This window comes from Cupressus sempervirens, chromosome 6 (assembly GCF_028749045.1).
Source record: "Cupressus sempervirens isolate cs-2001-9-10 chromosome 6, ASM2874904v1, whole genome shotgun sequence".
NCBI lineage: Eukaryota > Viridiplantae > Streptophyta > Pinopsida > Cupressales > Cupressaceae > Cupressus > Cupressus sempervirens.
In genome coordinates this window covers 425021385-425042197 of record NC_143123.1, presented here as the reverse complement: position 1 = coordinate 425042197, position 20813 = coordinate 425021385, and the positions used below count along the sequence as shown (strand labels likewise).

General features: G+C 35.5%; 1 protein-coding gene across 3 annotated transcripts in view; it reads right to left on the bottom strand.

Moving 5' to 3' along the window:
- Positions 1-2227: 2227 nt before the first annotated feature.
- LOC149552863 (CBL-interacting serine/threonine-protein kinase 24-like) overlaps positions 2228-20813 on the bottom strand; it is a 127596-nt gene continuing 109010 nt past the window's right edge. For all 3 annotated transcript variants that reach the window (XM_089788392.1, XM_089788394.1, XM_089788393.1), the window contains 7 exons: positions 20490-20579; positions 20234-20356; positions 19816-19935; positions 3748-3864; positions 3068-3124; positions 2906-2980; positions 2228-2789 (listed from right to left, as the gene is read on the bottom strand). In XM_089788392.1, the coding sequence (XP_089644518.1) occupies positions 2694-2789; positions 2906-2980; positions 3068-3124; positions 3748-3864; positions 19816-19935; positions 20234-20356; positions 20490-20579 (678 nt within the window). In that variant the 3' untranslated portion in view covers positions 2228-2693. The remainder of the gene's footprint in view (positions 2790-2905; positions 2981-3067; positions 3125-3747; positions 3865-19815; positions 19936-20233; positions 20357-20489; positions 20580-20813) is intronic.

Genomic DNA, 20813 nt, shown 5'->3' with positions numbered 1-20813 from the left:
CCATTATTTATGGATTAATACAGTGCCAATGAAGACCATAAGCTATGGAATACACCATACCAAAGACGACATCAAAAATATTTTGAACAATAATAATATACAAGGTAACATTACAAGGTAAGTATTTGTCTATTTCATTATAAAGATAAGTGAATATAGATTGGAGAATTTTTTTACCTTATATTATATTAGTATAGGTGGTATTTATGAGGAAGATATAAAGAATGTAATTAATCATGTATCTACAAGCTTGGAGGTTGGAGCATTAATTTATTAGGTGCTAAAGAGGATCAAGTATTGTTTGAAGGGCATTATTTGTTGACTACATAATATAAGTATTTTTTAGCACAATTTCTAAGTATTACATTCCTAATATTGTAAATCTTTCTTATTTTTCTTTCTATGTGTATTATAAGAGCTATGTGTCGCAGTCTCTTCCTTCGAGAATGTTATTGAAGGAAAATGGAGATTGATATCAGATTTAGAAGGAGTCTTAAACATTTGCGTAAAGGAGCGAATAGAGGATATGTTTTAGTTGATCTTTGAAGATCTTGATCATATAAGCTTCAAAGGGAGTATGACACTTCATCAAAGGCAACTTTGATAAAGGAGCTCAAAAGATTGATGTTTAGAGGGAGTCTGACACTTCAATTTGAAAGAGCGGATAGAGGATGTGATTCAATCAACCTTTGATAATCTTGATCATATTGACTCACAGGGAGTAAACTATGTTGAGATGGATTCTTAAGTGATCAATAAATTGTAGTAATCAAAAGGACTGATTAATGAATATACCTCGTGACTGTGATTTTAATGGGCCTACCCTTTGTGTACATCATGAGGAAGTGACGACTTCCAAATGATGTCACTTGTATTTGCAAAATATTGAAAAGTGACGATCTTACAATAACTTAATTTTCTATTATGATGGATATCTTATGATGTCTATGTAGGTCATGATGGATTATACTTTGTATGGTGGATGTTTATATGGTAAACATTACGAGAATGTGTGTGCATACCTTATAAACATTTTTGAGTATTTGGTGAATCTTATACAAATTGATGTTCTAGAGGCCATTAACAGAGTACGTGATGAATACTATACAACTTGATGTTCTGGAACACATTACTAATAATACTTGGTGAATATCTTGCATCTCATTCTAGAGGCCATTACTCAAAGAGTATCTGGTGAATATCATATGTTGTTATTCTGAAGACCAATACTCAATTGTGATATTAAAATGGTGAATATCATATGTTGATGTTTTGCAGACCATTACCTTATTGAGTACATGGTGAATATCAAGTGTTGATATTCTAAAGACCATTACTCAGAGTATTTGTTGAATATCATATGTTGATATTTTGAAGGCCAATACTCAACGATATCAAATGTCATATCAAATTAGTGGAAATCTTCTAATCAAATATTTCCTTAATGTGTCATTCCTAAAGATTGTCAGTGGTGTAATATTTGTCTTGTATTTATCCTCCCTAGCTAAGAGGGAGTGTTGATGTTTGGTAGCTTCAATTGGATAAAATTGTAGATATATATAATTATATATGAGATGTAAGTTTATTACATGAGAGAAATTAATATATATAACTCTGATTATTTTTGTTATTATATTAATTATCAAATTAACAAATAAACATGTCCTATGATGGGTTATGTCTTTTCTTATCATTTTTCTCATTATAAATAAGAGATCGTTATCATTTGGAACACACATACCAAATATTATGGTAATGCTTAGTACATTTGTAGCAGATCCTTAGAAACTTAACATGAACAATGTTTATGCGATATCATGATACCTATAGATGCTTAGAAAAAATAGATGTTATCATGGTTTACTATTTAAATGTCGCTTAAACTTTAGAGACTAATATTGTGTACATGACCTAGATCAACATCTCTCTTGTAAAGGGCATATCAATTGGTTAATTTATACTTCTAAATGTATTATGTTTCTTAATTTGAATTTGAATTGTGGTTTTAGGGTAAAATTTGAGAGTACCGAATATACTAAAAGGGGATATTTCAGTAAAATATGTGATGGGTACCTAGTCTATCATAATTGTCTGATTGATTTCAATTCTTTGAGTCAAAAGAATAACTAATAGATTTGTTTGGAAGATTTTTTGTGAGGCTATAAACATATAATTGAGCATTGATTCAAGATTGACATATTTTCACTTTTGATATATAACAAAACTCTTTTACCCCCAACATAAGGATCAACCATTCATTAAAAAATAAGTAGCTATCAGATGAGAACTCCGAAAATTATATTCCAAAACCACCCTGCCCAGTGGGTGGCGAGTTTAGCATGGCTGTTCTCTTAATTTTTACAGCATATTTACTCCATCGAGAGTGCAGGATGTAACATTTGAAGCTACTTGTCCAGTGCACAGTATGTCTAGGGAATTAAGTTTTACACAAGGAGGTAACACTAGAATAATAGTAGCTATCATATGTAATTTGCATTTCAAGTAATATGACTTCCAAACATAAAACCCACATACCATGCTTAACCTGATTCCACATACATTATTACAAAAGCAATGAGGTGATCACTCAATGATCATATAGGACGATGCTGATAAATAGATGGAAGATCTATATACAAATGTGTTCCTGCAATTTAGGTGCCTGTTGATAAACCCCAAGTGCTAGTAAAATTTCACTGGTTTTCTGTTCGTCTCAGTTGTGATTTATCTGCCTCATGCATTGGCTTCCAAAGGATGTCCTCCAAACGACCACGGAATGTTTTGTAGAACTACATAATATGTATATAAAGAAAGACAGGTATTAATAGCAAAGGATACAACATGTAAAATAAAATAACATTTAAGGGTGGAAAACAGAGCAAGTCAGACATCAAGCTAGGCGCACCTTGTGATATTCTAAAGTTTCACCGACAGCCTTCCGTACTTCAATCATGAAAACGGAAGGAGCAACCTCAAAAACCTATTAAACAATGAACATAAACATCCACCAAAATGTAAACCAAGGAATGTATGCAAGAATAAAAGCCAAAAGAGAATTTAAGGTTACCTCTATTGCAACTACAAGTTGTCCAGTCTTGTTTGTAGTAAGTCCCTCAAGTCTCATCTACAAAGCACCAACAAAAAATAAAACAGCAAACTGAAACTTCAAAAATCATTCAGCTTTTTTAATCATTTCATACAGCTTATAAATACAGATTAACGTGACACAACAATGAATTTGTAATGAAATCTTATTTGAAGTGAAACTGCAGCTTCTTTGTCCATGAAACAACATTATTTTGAAGTTGTTTTAATATAGATGCGGTCATCAGTGGAAGTACGCTATCCAGTATGGATTAGGCACATAAATATTAACGCAAAAGAACTTCCATTGAAAGACACCTCTCTATTGTCATTAAACAAAAACATGGTCCTTTCAAAAACCGTTGCATTCATAAACACTGTTTCCTTCACTTTATGTTTGTTCAGAATAACAATAATAATCTGTCACAAAAAATGCACTGAATGTTGGCCATTCTAAGTTTTTTCATTTTTCCCTTTTTTCCAAATTTATACACTTCAAATCCAAATTTCAATTTCTACCATAATGCAAAGAGACAAGTCAATCAATTTAAAATTAATATAATGATCAATAACCATACGATTTGCATTCAATCTTGTAACCAAGCACTTTTATAATCTCTACTATCAATGTACCTTCTCTACAGTCCTCATAAAAAGTTTTACCTTATAATTTCGTGTCTGAACCTTGAAACCCATTAATCTTGCAGCAGCATCCATTGTGGATATTATAATTTTTGCTGGTTTTCTGGAGATGAATCGTGTTTGTCGCTTAACATAGTCCTACAGAAACAAATTAATGCTTATTGCCTTATAGATAAACTTCAAAGATTAAACGTTACTAGCCAATTTAATGAGTAATTTTGTCAGCTTCAACCCTTTCACCATTCAAAGAAATTATTACTATTGAACTCTTGGGCAGCCTGAACCAAGCCATGAGCAAGCCATGAATTTTAGCAGATTTCAACATTGGCAGTGATTACAATTCCAAAAGCTGAATTTTATGGAGCTCATAGAATTGTTAAATTCAAATGAAAAATCTATGTATCAAAAGAAACCAATGAGATTTTTGAACAAGTCTTCCACAGAATTATAATCTTGGTACCTCAATAAATGTAAAGCTTCAAACGGAAAGCTATTTTTATCATGACTGAAATTTTGTGAAAGAAGCCAATGCCCTGATTGGTGCAGATAACAAATCTAATATTTTGATTAATGAGGATGACCAGAATAATTAGATATCAGACAAATGCTTTAGCAACCTATGGCATCAACATTCAAATGCAACGGTAGAGATGAATTACTATGTCTACTCAATACAATGGGTTGTATGATATATCTTGTAATGAATGATCATGTACATATAAAAATTGAAAACAAAGATTAGATCCAAGATTTTTGCAATGCATACTCAAGAGATTTTCCTGGCAGAGTGTACCTTCTTCATGCTTACCTTGACGCAATTCCAAGGCATTGCAGTGCCTAGGGTCTCTGCAGATGTCCTAGCAACCTCTTCATCAGGATCTAGGGTCCTTCCTGAGGCAGGGGAGGATCTAATCATTTCATGGACAAGTGCAATATTGAGGAGGGGACTGCAGCTCTCCAAATATTAAACTCTAATCTATTCTAGGATGCCAGATGTTGGTGACAAATATCTAGTGCTGAATCTGAAAAAATAGAAGATGAAGAAAAAGATTAAGAGAAATTTTCTGGTTGAGTTCTTCCTAGCTATTATCTTCTCCAATTCTTTTCAGATTTCAATATTACACCAGAGGTTTTTTAAGAATTTGGAACCAGCGTAGTAAACTTTCTAACAAAGCAATAGAATTTTGCTAATTATTGAAAGGTATAAAATCTTTTTCCAACTCCTGATTCTTCCAGCTCTGTTTGGTCAACTGAATCATTCTCTTAAACTCACAAAACATAGATATACATTGAGTCTGTTGTTCTAGAAGGTCTGATCATCCCTTCAAACTTTATGAATCCTCAATGTTTCTTGACTGCTGGCTAAGGTTAGATGTTGAAGTTTTATTTGCGGTTGTGTGACTTTATTACTATTTTCCCTCGCTAACCGAGAGTTCCAACTGCTGACTCGACACATAAAACATTCAATTTTTGTGTCACTCATATCTCCCTCCTGTCTGACTGGGTTGATTATCTGATTTTTTGATCTCTGTTGTATCCTATGCATGCCTCTATGTATTTGGAATTGTCATCTTCTTTCTTGATAGGATGTTGATTGCTGACTGAGATGGGGTCTTTTCTTTTAATTGAATTAGCATGCTGATTGCATTCTCTAAGTTTGTCCACTGATTATACTGATCACAGCCTCCATAATGTTGGTGAGTGATAGTCTCCACCCACAAACAATGTTTCTATTGTCAAAGGCATGAATACTAAATTGCAGCCTCAAACAATGAATTAGATTTGTTTGTCAGTCTAGTTGAATATTGTCTTATCATCGAATGAACATCTCCACGTACATACCAAATGATAGTGGGCTGACCCTATCTATGAGCGTTATTATTTTCCCTGATTCGATGAGCAGTGCCGGGTGTAGTTACCCATTCATTCGCTTCAATGTGGACATTTTTATTGTTTTCTCCCTAGAATGAATTCTTGGTGATAGCTAGATATCTTTGTGAATATTGATTATTTTCTGGTCAAACTATTAATATTAAAATGATATTTTTTCTGACTTGCTTCGTCATTTTTTCTGCTGTATGAACACTAGATGCTGAATAACTATATAATGAATGATCCTATTCCTTGTTCCGTTCCCTATTTCTAACATTTATTTGTTAATTTTCTAATTCCTAAATCTGAAAGGTTGCCACCTTAAGATATGTCTTTTCCTGAAACGTATTCATGCATCCTTAATTTAATTACTTCAAGTCCAACCTTGATATGTTGCCTCTTGTTTAAGGATATCTCTTTGCTAATAACTTGGTTATGATTAATCGCACATATCCCTTATATCATCATTGTCGATCATAATACTGTTTTTTATTTTGTTATTTATCATATGTATATATTGATATATATTGTCTTTGATTATTAATAATTGTACTCTTTTATAATGGATAAAGATATTATTATGTTAAGAATATCTTATATGCAATGTTCCTTGTTAGGATGAATTAGGATTTGTCTTCTTGGGTTATTATTTTAATATTGTCTTATTTAATTAATAAATTATACTTATTATTATATTATGATTAAATAATAATATAATAATTATATTAAATATATTGTTATCATATTCATTTATAATCTTGTATTGTATTGTACCAATTTATGCATTATAATAATAATATATTTCATTTCAATAATAAATTATATTTATTATTGTTTGTTCGTCAATTAGTGTATTTTTTACATTTATTAAATTCTAGTCAAGAAGGGGATATTATAATCCGCCCTTCCCAAAATTGCTTAATCTCAAGCAATGTGAATCTCTGGTGCAAATCTGATCGTGATATGATAATTCAACTTGAGGTTAAAACTATAATACATTCATGAATATAAACTTATCAACTTGAAAATGTTTTAACATACTATTCAGTTTTAGAACTACATAAAAAGATAGGAGTTATCTTGATTTGTTGTAGCACTTCCTTTTTCGCTTGTTCCATGATGAGCCTTGCTAAATAACCCTCAAGGAGTGTTCATAATCAGGTTGCAAACTCTTGAGAGGACCTCCTAGGACTCTAGCTACCATATGGTCATTCTAGAACAGTCCTCAAGCTATTTACCATCTCATTATGATTATCACCTCCTAAGGCCTTATGGATAGCCAAAATTTGGCATATCCTATAATGTCCCCACTTTAGCAGTTGATGAAGTGTGTTAGCCTAGTTCTACATGGTCCCGAGGGATAACAAAGGGTTCAGAGGGATCTGAAGAGCGTTTTGGCCTTGTCATCTTCAGTTTGGGCCAAAACGAAGTTGATTTACTCAGTTTTAAGCATACTATTTTTAGTAAGTCAATAGGACACAGGGGAGGCTAGTTTTGGTGATTGAATTTGATACTCCACAGCGAGAGCCTTCCGACGAGCTATCACTCGTGCTATTTGGAGTCCGATAGCTAATATATTTTTATGCCTGAAGTATTATTAAAGTAACAATTAATTTAGTTGTAAAATATTTAAGTGTTACTTTAATATTAAATTTTATGGGAATGTGTGCAAATCAAAAGGGGCACCTAAGGGAGACATATGTGATTATTTTAATATGTTTGATATTGCACATATTTTATCCCACATGTGAGTGGAATGGACCCTTGGAGAAAGAATAAAAGGAAGCATTAGTGGCTTCATTCAACAAGTTGAATATGAGAAGAAAATTGATGTGTGAGTTGCAAATCCATTCTTGGCATTAGAGGACATCTATCCTCTCTTGTGACATACTAGACGTCATTCCCTTGGGGTTTGGCCTTCGGAATTCATTGCTATCAATTTCATTAACGGACAGATTGGGTGTTTGCTCATATCATTCTCGCTTCTTGTCCGATGCTTATTCCATTGTGAAGGGATGATTTTATGAGGGTCTTGGACTGATTGAAGGCAAATGTTACTGTAGCAGCACTGTAGTGCGGCACCATTCATATTATTGTAGCAGCAAGATGAGAAGTCATTACTAGAATATTATGTTATAATGCTGGAGTAATTAGTGAGTTGAAAATTCTGCTATGTAGTTGATTTTATTAGTTTGAAAATTAATATTATTTCAGCAGTAGTTCAATCTTCAATTTGCATATTATTATAAATTCCTTCTTGTTCATTTTATGTGGTTTCAACTCTATGCAAAGACATAAAAAAAACAAACATTTTATTTCTGGAGCCATAAAGGGGTTTAAACATTTAACGGAGAAATTAAGAGTTCGATGCAAATTATTTGACTAAATTCCTATCAGCAATTGGTTCAACTTTTGGGCATTTCTAGGGTGTCCATTACAGTGATATTAGAGTTTTAAGTCCTGTCATCTTGTGGAAAGCCTTACAAGGAATTTGGCACAGTCGGATAAAGGGAAAAGTGTTTGACGAAATGTCAAAACACTAAAGTCAAAAATAAAACAGGTTTAGAATGTATGTTTGAGCATGCAACAGAGGCCATTAACTTCTGCCATGCTAGAGCAAGACAACAAAGATTCAGACTCAAAGTGAGCAGTCTAGTTCATCCGTGCAGGTGGACATAGAATCCAGTCATAAAGACACAAAGGAGATATTCTTTGAACAAGAAAACAGTATGGGTGACCGAGATGACAGCAATACAAGACTAGGCGGAGGCAAGAATGTCGGTCCAGATCAGGAGGAGGTAATGTTTAGACGGTTATTGGCTACATTAGAGGAGGGGCAACATATGCAACAAGAGTAGAACAGGCAAATGGATATGATGTTGTAGCTTATCGCTAGACAGATGAGTGTCAATATTAATCCAGGTGATGTAAACAATGGAAATGGGGGCAATGATAATAATGGAGGTTGAGGCAACAACAATGGTCCTGAGAATAACATTAATGGTCATAATAATGGACATGGAAACAATGGGAATGAGGCTGATAATTTAGACATGTTGCACGTCCAGATCGGACGATGAGCTTGAGACCTCTTCTACCCACCTTCCCACCCAGAGATCCAGTTCAACCAGTAAACGGACCGCAAATTACCGAGTTACAGGATCAGTTTAGAGGGATTGGGAGGCTATTGGACCAGCATTTCAGGCAATATTTCCCTTAGAGATTATATGGACTTGAGGATGTGACACATGCCTAGAGCAAGAGGGAGAAATCAAAACTTTGAGCTAAGAAAGAAAGTTGGGAAACTTTCTTTACCTTATTATGATGCCGAAGGGAAATTGACTGCACGAGCTTGGGTGCAGAAGGTAGATACATACTTCCAATTGAATCCGATGCCTGAGGAGGCTATCAAGTATGCGGTTATTCATTTGGATGGCCCAGTGCATGAGTGGTGGCACCATGGTATGGTAACCTTGGGACATAATCAGATCACATCTTACGAGGAGTTCACTGAGAGACTCATAGAAAGATTTAATACCAAAGATCCTGAGTTACAGTTTAAAGAGTTGGCACAACTCAAGTAGTGGGGATCAGTTGAGACATACATCAGTGAATTTTAGAGGTTAGCCCTGTTGGTTATAGATATTTTGGAGACGAGATTAGTAGTGCTATTTATGGATCGACTCTCACATACCTTGAGGGGTTGGGTCAAGGGGCATGACCCGACTACATTACAGGAGGCCACTAAGAAGGCTCGTGACTTAGCATCTTCTTCTTTTAAGAGCAAATTTCAGCCTAGGGATTCACATACGAAGAAGGATAAGGATAAGCACAAACAAGCTTTTTACTAGGATGCACAACTAAAACGGGATAATAGGAAGTTGGATAATGACACCATGAATGAGTTGAGGAAAAAGTTGTGTTTTCATTGTAGAGAGCCTTGAGACTTATCTCATAAGTGCTCCCTCAAGGCTAAGGCAAATCAAATGGAGTATTTTTCAGCAGAGGAGTCACAGTTAGGGGGGAGGATTAGCACTCTGATTCGGATGAGAGTAGCACTACAGAGGAGAACATCATTCCTAAGAATGATAGGTCATTGGCACGATTGGCAGAGGCTCAATAGGCGATCACATTTAAGGTCAGGGGTACTATCTAGTGGCAGAAAGTGATCTCTCTCATTGACATTGGGGCTACACATAACTTCATAGATGCACGATTAGTAGCCACGAGAGATTTACAAATTGAGGAGCATGTTGGGTTTAAAGTCATGGTAGCTAATGGTGACAAATTATTATGCACTCGGAAGATTTCTAATCTTCACATCAGGTTTGGAGATGGCTATGAGTTAGAGGATGAGTTCTATGTAGTAGACATGGGAGACTATGATGTCATCCTTAGCATGATATGGATGGCCTCGCTAGTTGAGTTCACACTCAACCTAGCAAAACTAGACATGAGATTCCAGCATGAGGGAAGACTTGTTGTACTTAGAGGACTTTCGGATGGGAGTTGCAAAGTAGTCTCCCTAAGGAGAATGCAGAGACATTTTTGGCATAATGACATAGAGTGGGCAGCAGAGTGTTTCATCATGCCAGCCCCACAAAAGCCACAGGTAAAGAGTCATCCATCGGATATCCAAGAGATACTTGACAGACAATGTAACAAACGGTTTTTCATAACAAAAACAAAGAAAGTTTATAAAGAGATTCATTGAATTGATAATTGAATTCCTTTTCATATGACATTAACTGTTTTAACTATCCATAATCAACTGAAATAACCATGTTCAACTGAGGTAACCATATCAATGAGCAACTAGTTTAATGATTAACTGAAAGTAACTGTATCTATGATTAACTGAAATAACTAGGTTAACGATTAACTGAAAATAACTGTATCTATGATCAATTGAAATAACTGAATTAACGATTAACTGAAAATAACTATATCTATGATCAATTGAAATAACTAAATTAACGATTAACTGAAAATAATTGTATCTATGATCAACTACAATAACTGAATTCACAATGAACTATCTTTTCTACATACAAGTAAATGCTTATGATGGAAAGAAGAAAATAAATATACAAGTATCATCTGGTGGGTCTTTAGTTGGTTGTGCAAGCCTCAGTTTTCAGCAAGAGGAGAAGCATTGACTTAGACTTAACCTCCCAACCTCGGGATTGGACTTGGGATGTTCTTAGTCCAACCACCTGAGCATCCTGGTTTTTAGAATGTTCGCACAGTTATGGATGGACATGTTTGCATAATTGGCACCACTGACATTAAGCGATCAAAAGATGGCAAACATGCCTTTAGACTAACTTGGCCAAGGTTTTCTGATGGGTTCAACAACCCGATCACCACCGCTCGACTTGACAACAAGAAACATTATTAGGGACGAGCATGAGCTATTAAGTAAGATTTATTTAATTAGATTTCATGTATCAAGTCTGATTTCACTCCTTGCAAATTTCATCTCACCTCTTCACCTTTTCATGGCTACACAGTCGATGAGTCCTAGGTGTTTGGAAATTCAGAGCAATAGGCTCTTATTGATTCATGAAGATTATATACTGCTAGCATTTCACAATTTGTGATTACATAATTATGTTCTTAAAAAAAAAAAAATTTGTAGAAATAACTATCATCCGATTCTAAAGTCCATTGGCAAAGATAACTTAAGATTCCATGTTATAGACACTTCACTATGCTTATTGGTAAGCAACTCCCTAGAGCTATTTAGTTATGAGGATAATCTACAGGTGCAGCTATGGAAATCGATTTGTAAGAACATTGGAATAACATTAATTTGGAAATGATCATCACATGACCTCATATAAATCCAGAACTGTCTGAAGTCTTGCAAACCGATTGGTAATCAACTCTTCTATGGTTTCTTGTAGACATAACCACAGTGTATAAATAGTTAATCTTCTGTAAGAGAGAGCATATACGGAAAACTGTATTAGGATGGCACTAAAATGAAAGAAATTTTCAATGGTCTTGTAGATATTCAACAAAGTATCGATGGTGAAGGACGTCGCATTAAGCAAGGAAGAATGTGATAATAAAAAGAAATCGGGAATGGGAGTTCTTGCGTCTCTGTCCTCCGACTCATGATATAAAAAGGTTTAAAAAAAACTCTTTGGCTTCTATAACTTAAAGAATATTTGCATTAAAAATGCCAAGTGTTCAATCGGTGACAAAAGAAAAAAAGAATAAAAGATGGAAAAAGAGTTGGAAGATTATAATTCAAAAATTTATTATGATTTATATTTATATTCGTGCACGTAAATATATTAGTGAGGTGGCATCATTTTATTATAATAAAATAATATGATGGTGTCACTTCATTTTTATATCTATGTGTACGTACATAGATATATATTATAATAATAATATGGTGAAAGATCATTTAAAATCCTTGAGGTAAGTATTATGTTTTAATTAAATTATTTTATGTTTCTTGATTTATTTATTTAATAGCTCATGCGGGTCCTACAGATGTATCCTGAGTTCCAGTTGTTGGGTCCTTACCAAAGAAGTTTAAGGTCATACCTGTCAATCCTGTTGACTGGACTAAGCAAGTATCCCATTCCGATGATCCCATTTAGCAAGGCTTCCCCCCTTCATCTTCTCCTGCAATCACCCGTGAAACACTTCCACCATAATAACAGTTCCATAATAATTTTCATATAAACATTTAAAAGATTTTAAATAATTAACCATAATTCCAAAATCAAGCAATTGCTAAACATCATATAACAATAATGGTTAATGACCCTCTTCATTAACAGTTAATACAATGGATATAAATAACTACATACTTCACATGATCATGAAAGAAAAATCTGTTAAATCCAATGGCTATGAGCAATTTTAAAACTAGGTCAAAATTTGGGATGTAATAGGCATGCCAAAGTATTTGGTGATATTCCACATGGGGTTCCTCCTAACAGGGGAATAGAGCATGTTATTGAGCTTGAGGAGGGAGCCAAACCGGTCATGATTACCCCCTATTGTCATCCTAAGAAACACGTGGATGAGACAGAGAAGGCAATTAACGAGCTACTGGAGATGGAGCACATTAGGTCTAGCATAAGCCCTTTTGCTTCAGCAGTGGTTCTAGTGAAGAAGGATGGGACGATGCGCATGTGCATCGATTAGAGAGCACTAAATAAATAAAACAATTAAAAATAGGTATCCCATTCCTAGGATTGATGAGCTGATTGATGACTTGCATGGTGCACGCTTCTTCACCAAAATCAATTTACGATCCGGATACCACCAGATCAGGATGAGAGCAGAGGACATCGAGAAGATAGCCTTCCAATGTCACTATGGTCACTTCGAGTTTATGGTTATTGCATTTGGGCTAACCAATGCACCTGCCACATTTCAAAGTTGTATGAACCAGGTGTTCAGGGGGCAATTAAGGAGATTCATCTTGGTCTTCTTTGATGACATCTTGGTCTTCAGTAAGACCTGGGAGGAGTACTTACACCATTTGGAGGAGGTGTTATCTATTCTGGATAGAGAGTCATTGTATGTCAACGAATCAAAATGTGAGTTTGGCATGACCAAGCTCCTTTACCTTGGGCATATCATTAGTGCCGATGATGTTCGGGTCAATCCTGAAAAGATTAGAGCTATTGTGGATTGACCTACTCCCACAAACCTCACATAACTTAAGGGGTTCTTTGGTTTATGTGGTTTTTACAAGAGGTTCATTAGGGGATTCTCACAGATTAGCACACCTTTGACAAATCTTACCAAGAAAGGAGCCTTCACGTGGATAGAGACAGTGCCCACTTCAAACAAGTGATGTCATCTTGTCCAGTTCTAGCTCTACCTAATTTCACGAAGCCCTTTGAGCCTCAATGTGATGCTTCAAGAGACGGGATAGGAGCAGTATTGATACAAGAGAGACACCCCATTTGCATTCGAAAGCAAGAAGCTTCGAGGAGTTGAGAGGAGTTATTTTATCTATGATAGGGAAATGTTGGTCATAATGCATGCATTGGCCAAATTCCAATCATATTGGCAGGTGGGTGTTTTGTTATCAAAACTGATCACAATAGTATTAAATAATTCATGAGCCAACGCGATTTTAATGATCGGCAACAGAAATGGGTTGCTAAATTGCAGGCTTATGACTTTGATATAGAGTTTGGCAAAGGTAAGAAAAATGTGGTGGCTGATGCTTTATCTTGGAGACCTCACTTATGTGCTCTGACAGAGGTTTCAAGAGATTGGAGAGATCAAATTGCAATGTAGTATGCAGGAGATGATTGGGCTTTTGGCATAGTTACAGGCACCATTCACGATGACAGACATGTGGTGTTAGATGGGTTGATAAGATTTCAAGATAGGGTTTATTTGATCCCTACATCATAGTTTAGAGAGGAGATTTTGAGGGCATTTCATGATGCACCTACAACTGGGCATCCAAGGGTCTTTAAGACCTATAGGCAGATCCGAGAGTGGTTCGCATGGAGAAGGCTCAAGGATGATGTTCAAAAGTATGTTAGGGAGTGTGTTGTTTGTCAACGGAATAAAGGAGATCACACATTTCCTGCAGGTTTACTACAACCCTTGGCCATTCCAGACAAGAAATGGGAAAGTATTTCTATGGACTTCATCACTGGTTTACCACGAGTGCCGGGAAAAGATTGTATTTATGTGGTGGTAGACAGATTAACAAAGTTCGCTCACTTCTTTGCTATTCCTTCTACTTATACAACAACACAGGTTACAGATTCATTCTTCAAAGAGGTCTTTAGGTTGCATGGGATACCAAGATTTATTGTTAGTGATAGGGCTAGCAAGTTCATGAGCGCCTTTTGGCAGGAGTTGTTCAAGTTGTGCGGTACAAATCTTACACCTAGTATGAGTTACCACCCTTAGACAGATAGGCAAACGGAAATAGTAAATAAATGGGTGGAAGGCTATTTGTAGAAATGTGTGACTACACAGCAGAGAGCGTGGGCCAAGTGGTTATACATGGGGGAGTATTGTTACAATACCACATACCACATGACCATCAAGATGACTACATTTATAGCATTTTATGGGTATGAAGCACCTAGCTTCACGTATTTAGTTTTGGGGAATAGTCGAGTGCCCAAAGCTAAAGACCTGTTGCAAGACAGTTAGGATATCCTGAGAGCACTCAAGGAGAACATACAATAGGCTCAAAATCAGCAGAAGTTGTATGTTGATCAGCATAGGGTGGAGCGCAATTTTGAGGTAGGGGATATAGTGTATTTGAGGCTACAGCCATATAGGCAGTCATAGCTCAAGAGGAGCAGAGCAGGGAAGCTAAAGCCTAGATTTTATGGTCCCTGCAGGGTGATTTGCAGAGTGGGAGAAGTCGCCTATGAGCTTGAGCTTCCAAAGGGCAGTTAGGTGCACAATGTATTTCATGTGTCAAGGCTTAAGAAAGCCATTCGTTAGAGTGTAGTTCCTTCTACAGATTCACCCCCTTTGGATGAGGAGGGGAAGCTCATGTTAGTACCTGAGGCTATTATGGACACCTGCGAGAGGAAACTCAGAACCAAGATAGTGAAGGAGTATTTGGTCAAATGGAAAGACCTGCCGGAGGAGGATGCTACATAGGAGAGTGAGCAGGTTATTCAGCAGGCTGGACTGGGATTGCTTGAGGACAAGCAATTTCAAGGGGGGCGGACTGTAATGTCCCCACTTTAGTAGTCGACCAAGTCTGTGCGCGTTAGCCTAGTTCTACATGGTCCCGAGGGCTAACAAAGGGTTTAAAGGGATCTTAAGAGTGTTTTGGTCTAGTCATCTCCAATGTGGGCCAAAACGGAGTTGATTTACTCAATTTCAGGCATACTTACTATTTTTAGTAAGTCAGCAGGACACAAGGGAGACTAGTTTTGGTGATTGAATTTGATACTCTATGGCGAGAGCTTTTGGATGACCTATCACTCATACTATTCGGAGTCCGATAGTTAATATATTTTTGTCTAAAGTATTAGTAAAGTAACAATTAATTTAGTTGTAAAATATTTAAATGTTATTTTAATATTAAATTTTATGGGAATGTGTGCAAATCAAAAGGGGCGCCTAAGGGAGACATAAGTGATTATTTTAATATGTTTTATATCGCACATCTTTTCTCCCACATTGCTCATGTGAGTGGAATGGACCTTTGGAGAAAGAATAAAAGGGAGCGTTAGTGGCTTCATTTGGTAAGTTGAATATGAGAAGAAAATTGATGTGTGAGTTGCGAATCCGTTCTTGGCATTGGAGGACGTCTATTTTCTCTTGTGACATTATAGACGTCATTCCCTTGGGGTTTGGCCTTTGGAATTCATTGCTATCAACTTCATTAACTGGCAAATTGGGCGTTTCCAGCTACAAGCGGATTGGGTGTTTGCTCATATCATTCACACTTCTTGTCTGATGCTTATGTCATTGTGAAGGGATGATTTTGTGAGGGTCATGGACTGATTGAAGGCAGATTTTACTGTAGCAGCACTATAGTGCGGCACTATTCATATTATTGTAACAACAAGATGGGAAGTCATTACTAGAATATTATGTTATAATGTTGGAGTAATTAGTGAGTTGAAAAGTCTGCTATGTATTTGATTTTATTAGTTTGAAAATTAATATTATTTCAGCAGTAGTTCCATCTTCAATTTGCATATTATTATAAATTCCTTCTTGTTCATGTTATGTGGTTTCAAATCTATGCAAAGACAAAAATAAAAATAAAAAAACATTTTATTTCTGGAGCCATAAAGGGGTTTAAACATTTAACGGAGAAATTAAGAGTTGGATGCAAATTATTTGACTAAATTTCTATTAGCAGTTGGTTCAGTTTTTGGCCATTTCTAGGGTGTCCATTACATATCCATCTTGTTATGTGCCAAGTATGGAACTGTTCATATGGTAGATATGGAAGCAACATTATCATAATAGCTATGTACTAATGTCATGGATAAAGTTCTATTAATGAAAAAGAAATAGTATGAAGAACAATACCATAGCAAACACACGACTTTCAAATGGCAGAATGTTACTTTATTGATTGTACCAAAGTGCATTAACATCCATACCAACATTCACCACCCTTTCACTTCTTCCAAACTCCATACAAATAGACTTGACATGATTGGGTAAGCCTCCAACTGTTACCGACACCCCTTCAGAACAATGTTTTATTACATTAACTAAGAAAACTCTTATTTAACGATTCCTGGCATAATTGCTACCTACATCATCCCCCCTAAAAAGAAAAAGTCAATCTTCCAAGCAACAAGTATACATCAAGTAATATCAAGGAAAACTAATGACACCATTGTAGATAATCACTTGTATTTTACAAACTAAAAGTTGTAGTGTAGTTCAAAAATAAAAAGAGGGTCTGAGGGTAACTCCTTGAATAGGGTCAAGGGGTAGCACTCCGTCGCCAAGACCAAATTAACACCTTCAAAACCACACAAGACTCCATAGTGCACATCGGTTTCTTGATACCGATGCCATCTCTTCTCTTCTAGCTTCCATCCGACTACCAACTAAAATGAGCTCCTCCTTTTAAACACAACTTGGTGACTCTTCACATTCCCTCTTCAATTTCTAAATTTTGTTCTAAAAATAAATACTTATTTCCCACTAAGGAAATAAAGTGCCCATAATAGTAAAGTGATATTCAATAATGTTGAACTTATTTTATAAAGTCACTTTATTAATTAATCTATTAATTTGCATGCATTAGAATCTTTGATCTGATGGACTTGAATATGCACAGGTGATAACTCATCAGCAAGGTCTTGACAAGACACTCCTACTCCAACCCTCAAATGCCAAGAATACTGAGCATGTTGACTTACTAAACATAGTAAGTGTATAGAAACCCCGCTGAAACAACCCTAATTGGCCAGCAACTAAAACTGTCTAGGCCAAAAACCGAACTGGTCCTAAAGAATACTTGGTTAGCCCACGGGACCAAGGCAAAGTAGGCTAACAACGCAACAAATTCATTGACCTCGAAAAGGGGACATGACATACAGATCAAGAGGATCACCATAGGGATAAAGATGATAAGGAATCTCAAATGGTGAAGGTCCAAATACAAAGAACTCAGCGACCACAAGGACTAAACATCTAGGAAAAAGAATTCCAAGAACAATGAAGAAGTCACAAGGATAAGTGGAATTGTATAATTGCAAGAGAAAGAGGCATACATATTCTTGAGGATGAGTTGTTGGATGACTAAGCATCTTCCTATTGGTTGTCTTAATTTTGAATTTTCTCACTAGCACACAAGGATGTGCCTTATTGTCTTTGGCTATGTATTTAATGATTGTGGCAACCCTAATTAGGGTTTTCTATGAATAAATCTCAGTCATTGATTCTGATTTAATCTTGGGTGTCCATTGTATATGGGGCTCTTAGATAAACCTTACTCCTCTCATTTGTAAAGGGAGATTGTTGTGAGAATTGTTGCAAATATACTGCCACATTTGCTCTATATTCATTGTTATGTTTTACATGGTGAATACTCGTGATTTTTCGGAGTATTGCATGGTGATCTACATTCCTCACTCTAAAGAGATTTGATATCAAGTATTTAGTTAGATTTGCTTGAATGGTTTAGTTGGGTAAAAACAATTGTGAATGCATCTTTGCTTGACTTAATCATAGATCAGACCACTAGCTGCTTAATGATTGTAAGTTTGGTCTTGTATAGTCAAATGGCATTATTATGAATCTAACTTCAATTGGTACATGCTGATTGCTTTGCATGCATAGATGCGATTTGATGAAATTGTAATAATTTGAACATCTTTTGAACACACCTTAGAAGATTGCACTAGGTGAGTGGAGTTGATGACAAGACTGCATCTAGTAGAATCCAAGCATATTCACTATTTCTTGCATCTTAAATTAGTAGTATATAATCCTTAATTCCATTTCCTTTCATTTCATTAGTTAAGAGTTAAAATAGTTTAATTACATATTGTGAAGCCATATCACTCAAAATCAAGTTGAAAAAAGTCCTTGTGAACTAGCGTAAGTCCCGTTGTGATACTAATAGATTGCATCATATAACAATTGAGTTAAGTACACAATTTGAAGGAACCTTGGGAGTCAGCCCTTGTGAACTAGCATAAACCCCCTCATGATACTAACATATCGCATCATTATAATTGAGTTAAATTCACAATTTGAAGGAGCCTTGGAGTCACCTCTATGATCTTTTCAGGCAATCTTTAGCATATGTGGTGCCTTTAATTTTAATTCAAGAGAAGATTCAATGTTTGTTGTTTCATCTTGAAACATTGAGTGTTCCATCATGCATATTGTGGTGGCATAAAACTCACATCAACACTTCTCCCACTTGACCTAATTCACTGAAAAGTACAGTTTCATTTTAGAAACCAAAGGTGGACAACACTTCTCTTCTAGACTTATCCAATTTCACCAATTGTCACTTGAAACACAAGGAACCTCAAGATTGAACCAAAAAATAACAAGAACGGAAAAAAAAAAATTCTAGGCTTAAAGGAAAAAGAGGGGCAATGGGATAATGAGTGAAAAGGTCACAACAAGACCTCATCATAAGTGTTTCAAGGAAAGATTTTCATTCAGTTGGTTCCTTACCCTGAACTACATTACAATTCATTCAACATGTTCTGGTCAACCAACCATGCAGATTTGAGCATTATGATTTCTCAAAGGAGTGTCTACACAATGTTTTCAAGTGTACAAAAAACACTGATAGCTGCAAATAGTAAAGAAAGGAATCGAAAAACTTCTGCTATTCACTTCGCAATTATTCAGAACAGTCTTGACATATTATAATTAACCCAACTGACAAAAAAGGTTGAGTTGTAACGAAATTTTTTAAATTCAAATTTAGATGAGCCTATAGATACATCTTACCTGAATAGTCCCATAAGCATTGAATACAGCAACACAATCTTCATAAATCAACACTGTTATTGCTGAATCATGCAATAAAAATGGTGCAATTTCTATCCACGTCAATTCATTCTAGAATATGTGAATATTTCTACTCTTTCAACTTACATATACAGCACATTCATCTATACAAAGATACATAAAATGAATGGTAGACTTGTGTTTACTCGCATCATCCCAACACATTATTATACTGTCCCAATAAAATGTTAATCAATGTGCCAATTATAATACTAGAGGAAAGTTAAAGCACCACACCTGCCGTCTATCAAACAATGCAGAGAGATTGAGTCCTTGAGATAGAGTTATCAACTCAAATGCATTCATCATCAGTGGACGTGTTTCTTTCTCCTCCCTTTCCTCACTTACATATCGTTCCTGCAAAATCTCGATAGTAAATACAACAGCAGCTCATGTTTTCTATTCATGATGACACACAAATAAGGCAAAGACAAATTATATCCAAGTCCGAGGATCACTTAAGTCCTAAGTACATTGTTATGGAAAAACCTCGAAAGGACTGACCAAAAAACAATTTGGCTCAAAACATTCTTTCAAATACTTAAAGTGAAGGAATTCTTCTTTTGGCCTATTTTGACCTCATCAGATATCTTTACTCCAAATCACAATTGAAAATAGCCCATGAATGTCGTGCATAAAACTATATAGAACAAACCTCTGCATCATCAAAAACTGCAAGTATGTCATCCAAGTTAACATTCTTATCTTCATAAAGTTGTACTGGCTCATAATTCTCCCTGAACCACTCATGATCCCGAATTTCTTTGATTTTTATTCGCTGCAAGAATGTATAAATAAAGTTACCCTCACTCAAACAATCATGTAAAGAAGATAAAAAATTGTAAACAACTATATTATCCTACACTAAATGTGACACAAATTGGAAGAAAGAAAACACAACAGAAACTTACCTTAATAGGATCTGGATCAATAATTCTAGAAATTAAAGACTGGGCACTGGCTGAGAACCAGTTTGGGCAAGAAAAATCTGCCTTGTTGATCTACAAGATTTTACCACAAAATGTGTAAAAATAAAGATCAGCTCATTTATCAAATAATCAAGCTTTTTATCTGCATCTCACACATCAATCAAAAAGTGCACAATCCTCTTAGAACTCCATTCACATTCCTGAAACGTAACACACCATAGGTTCATGAGCAAACAAGCTATTTCTCCCTTCCACTTTGACACTTAGTAAAAGGGAGAACAAATATTATCAACAGAACAATGATAA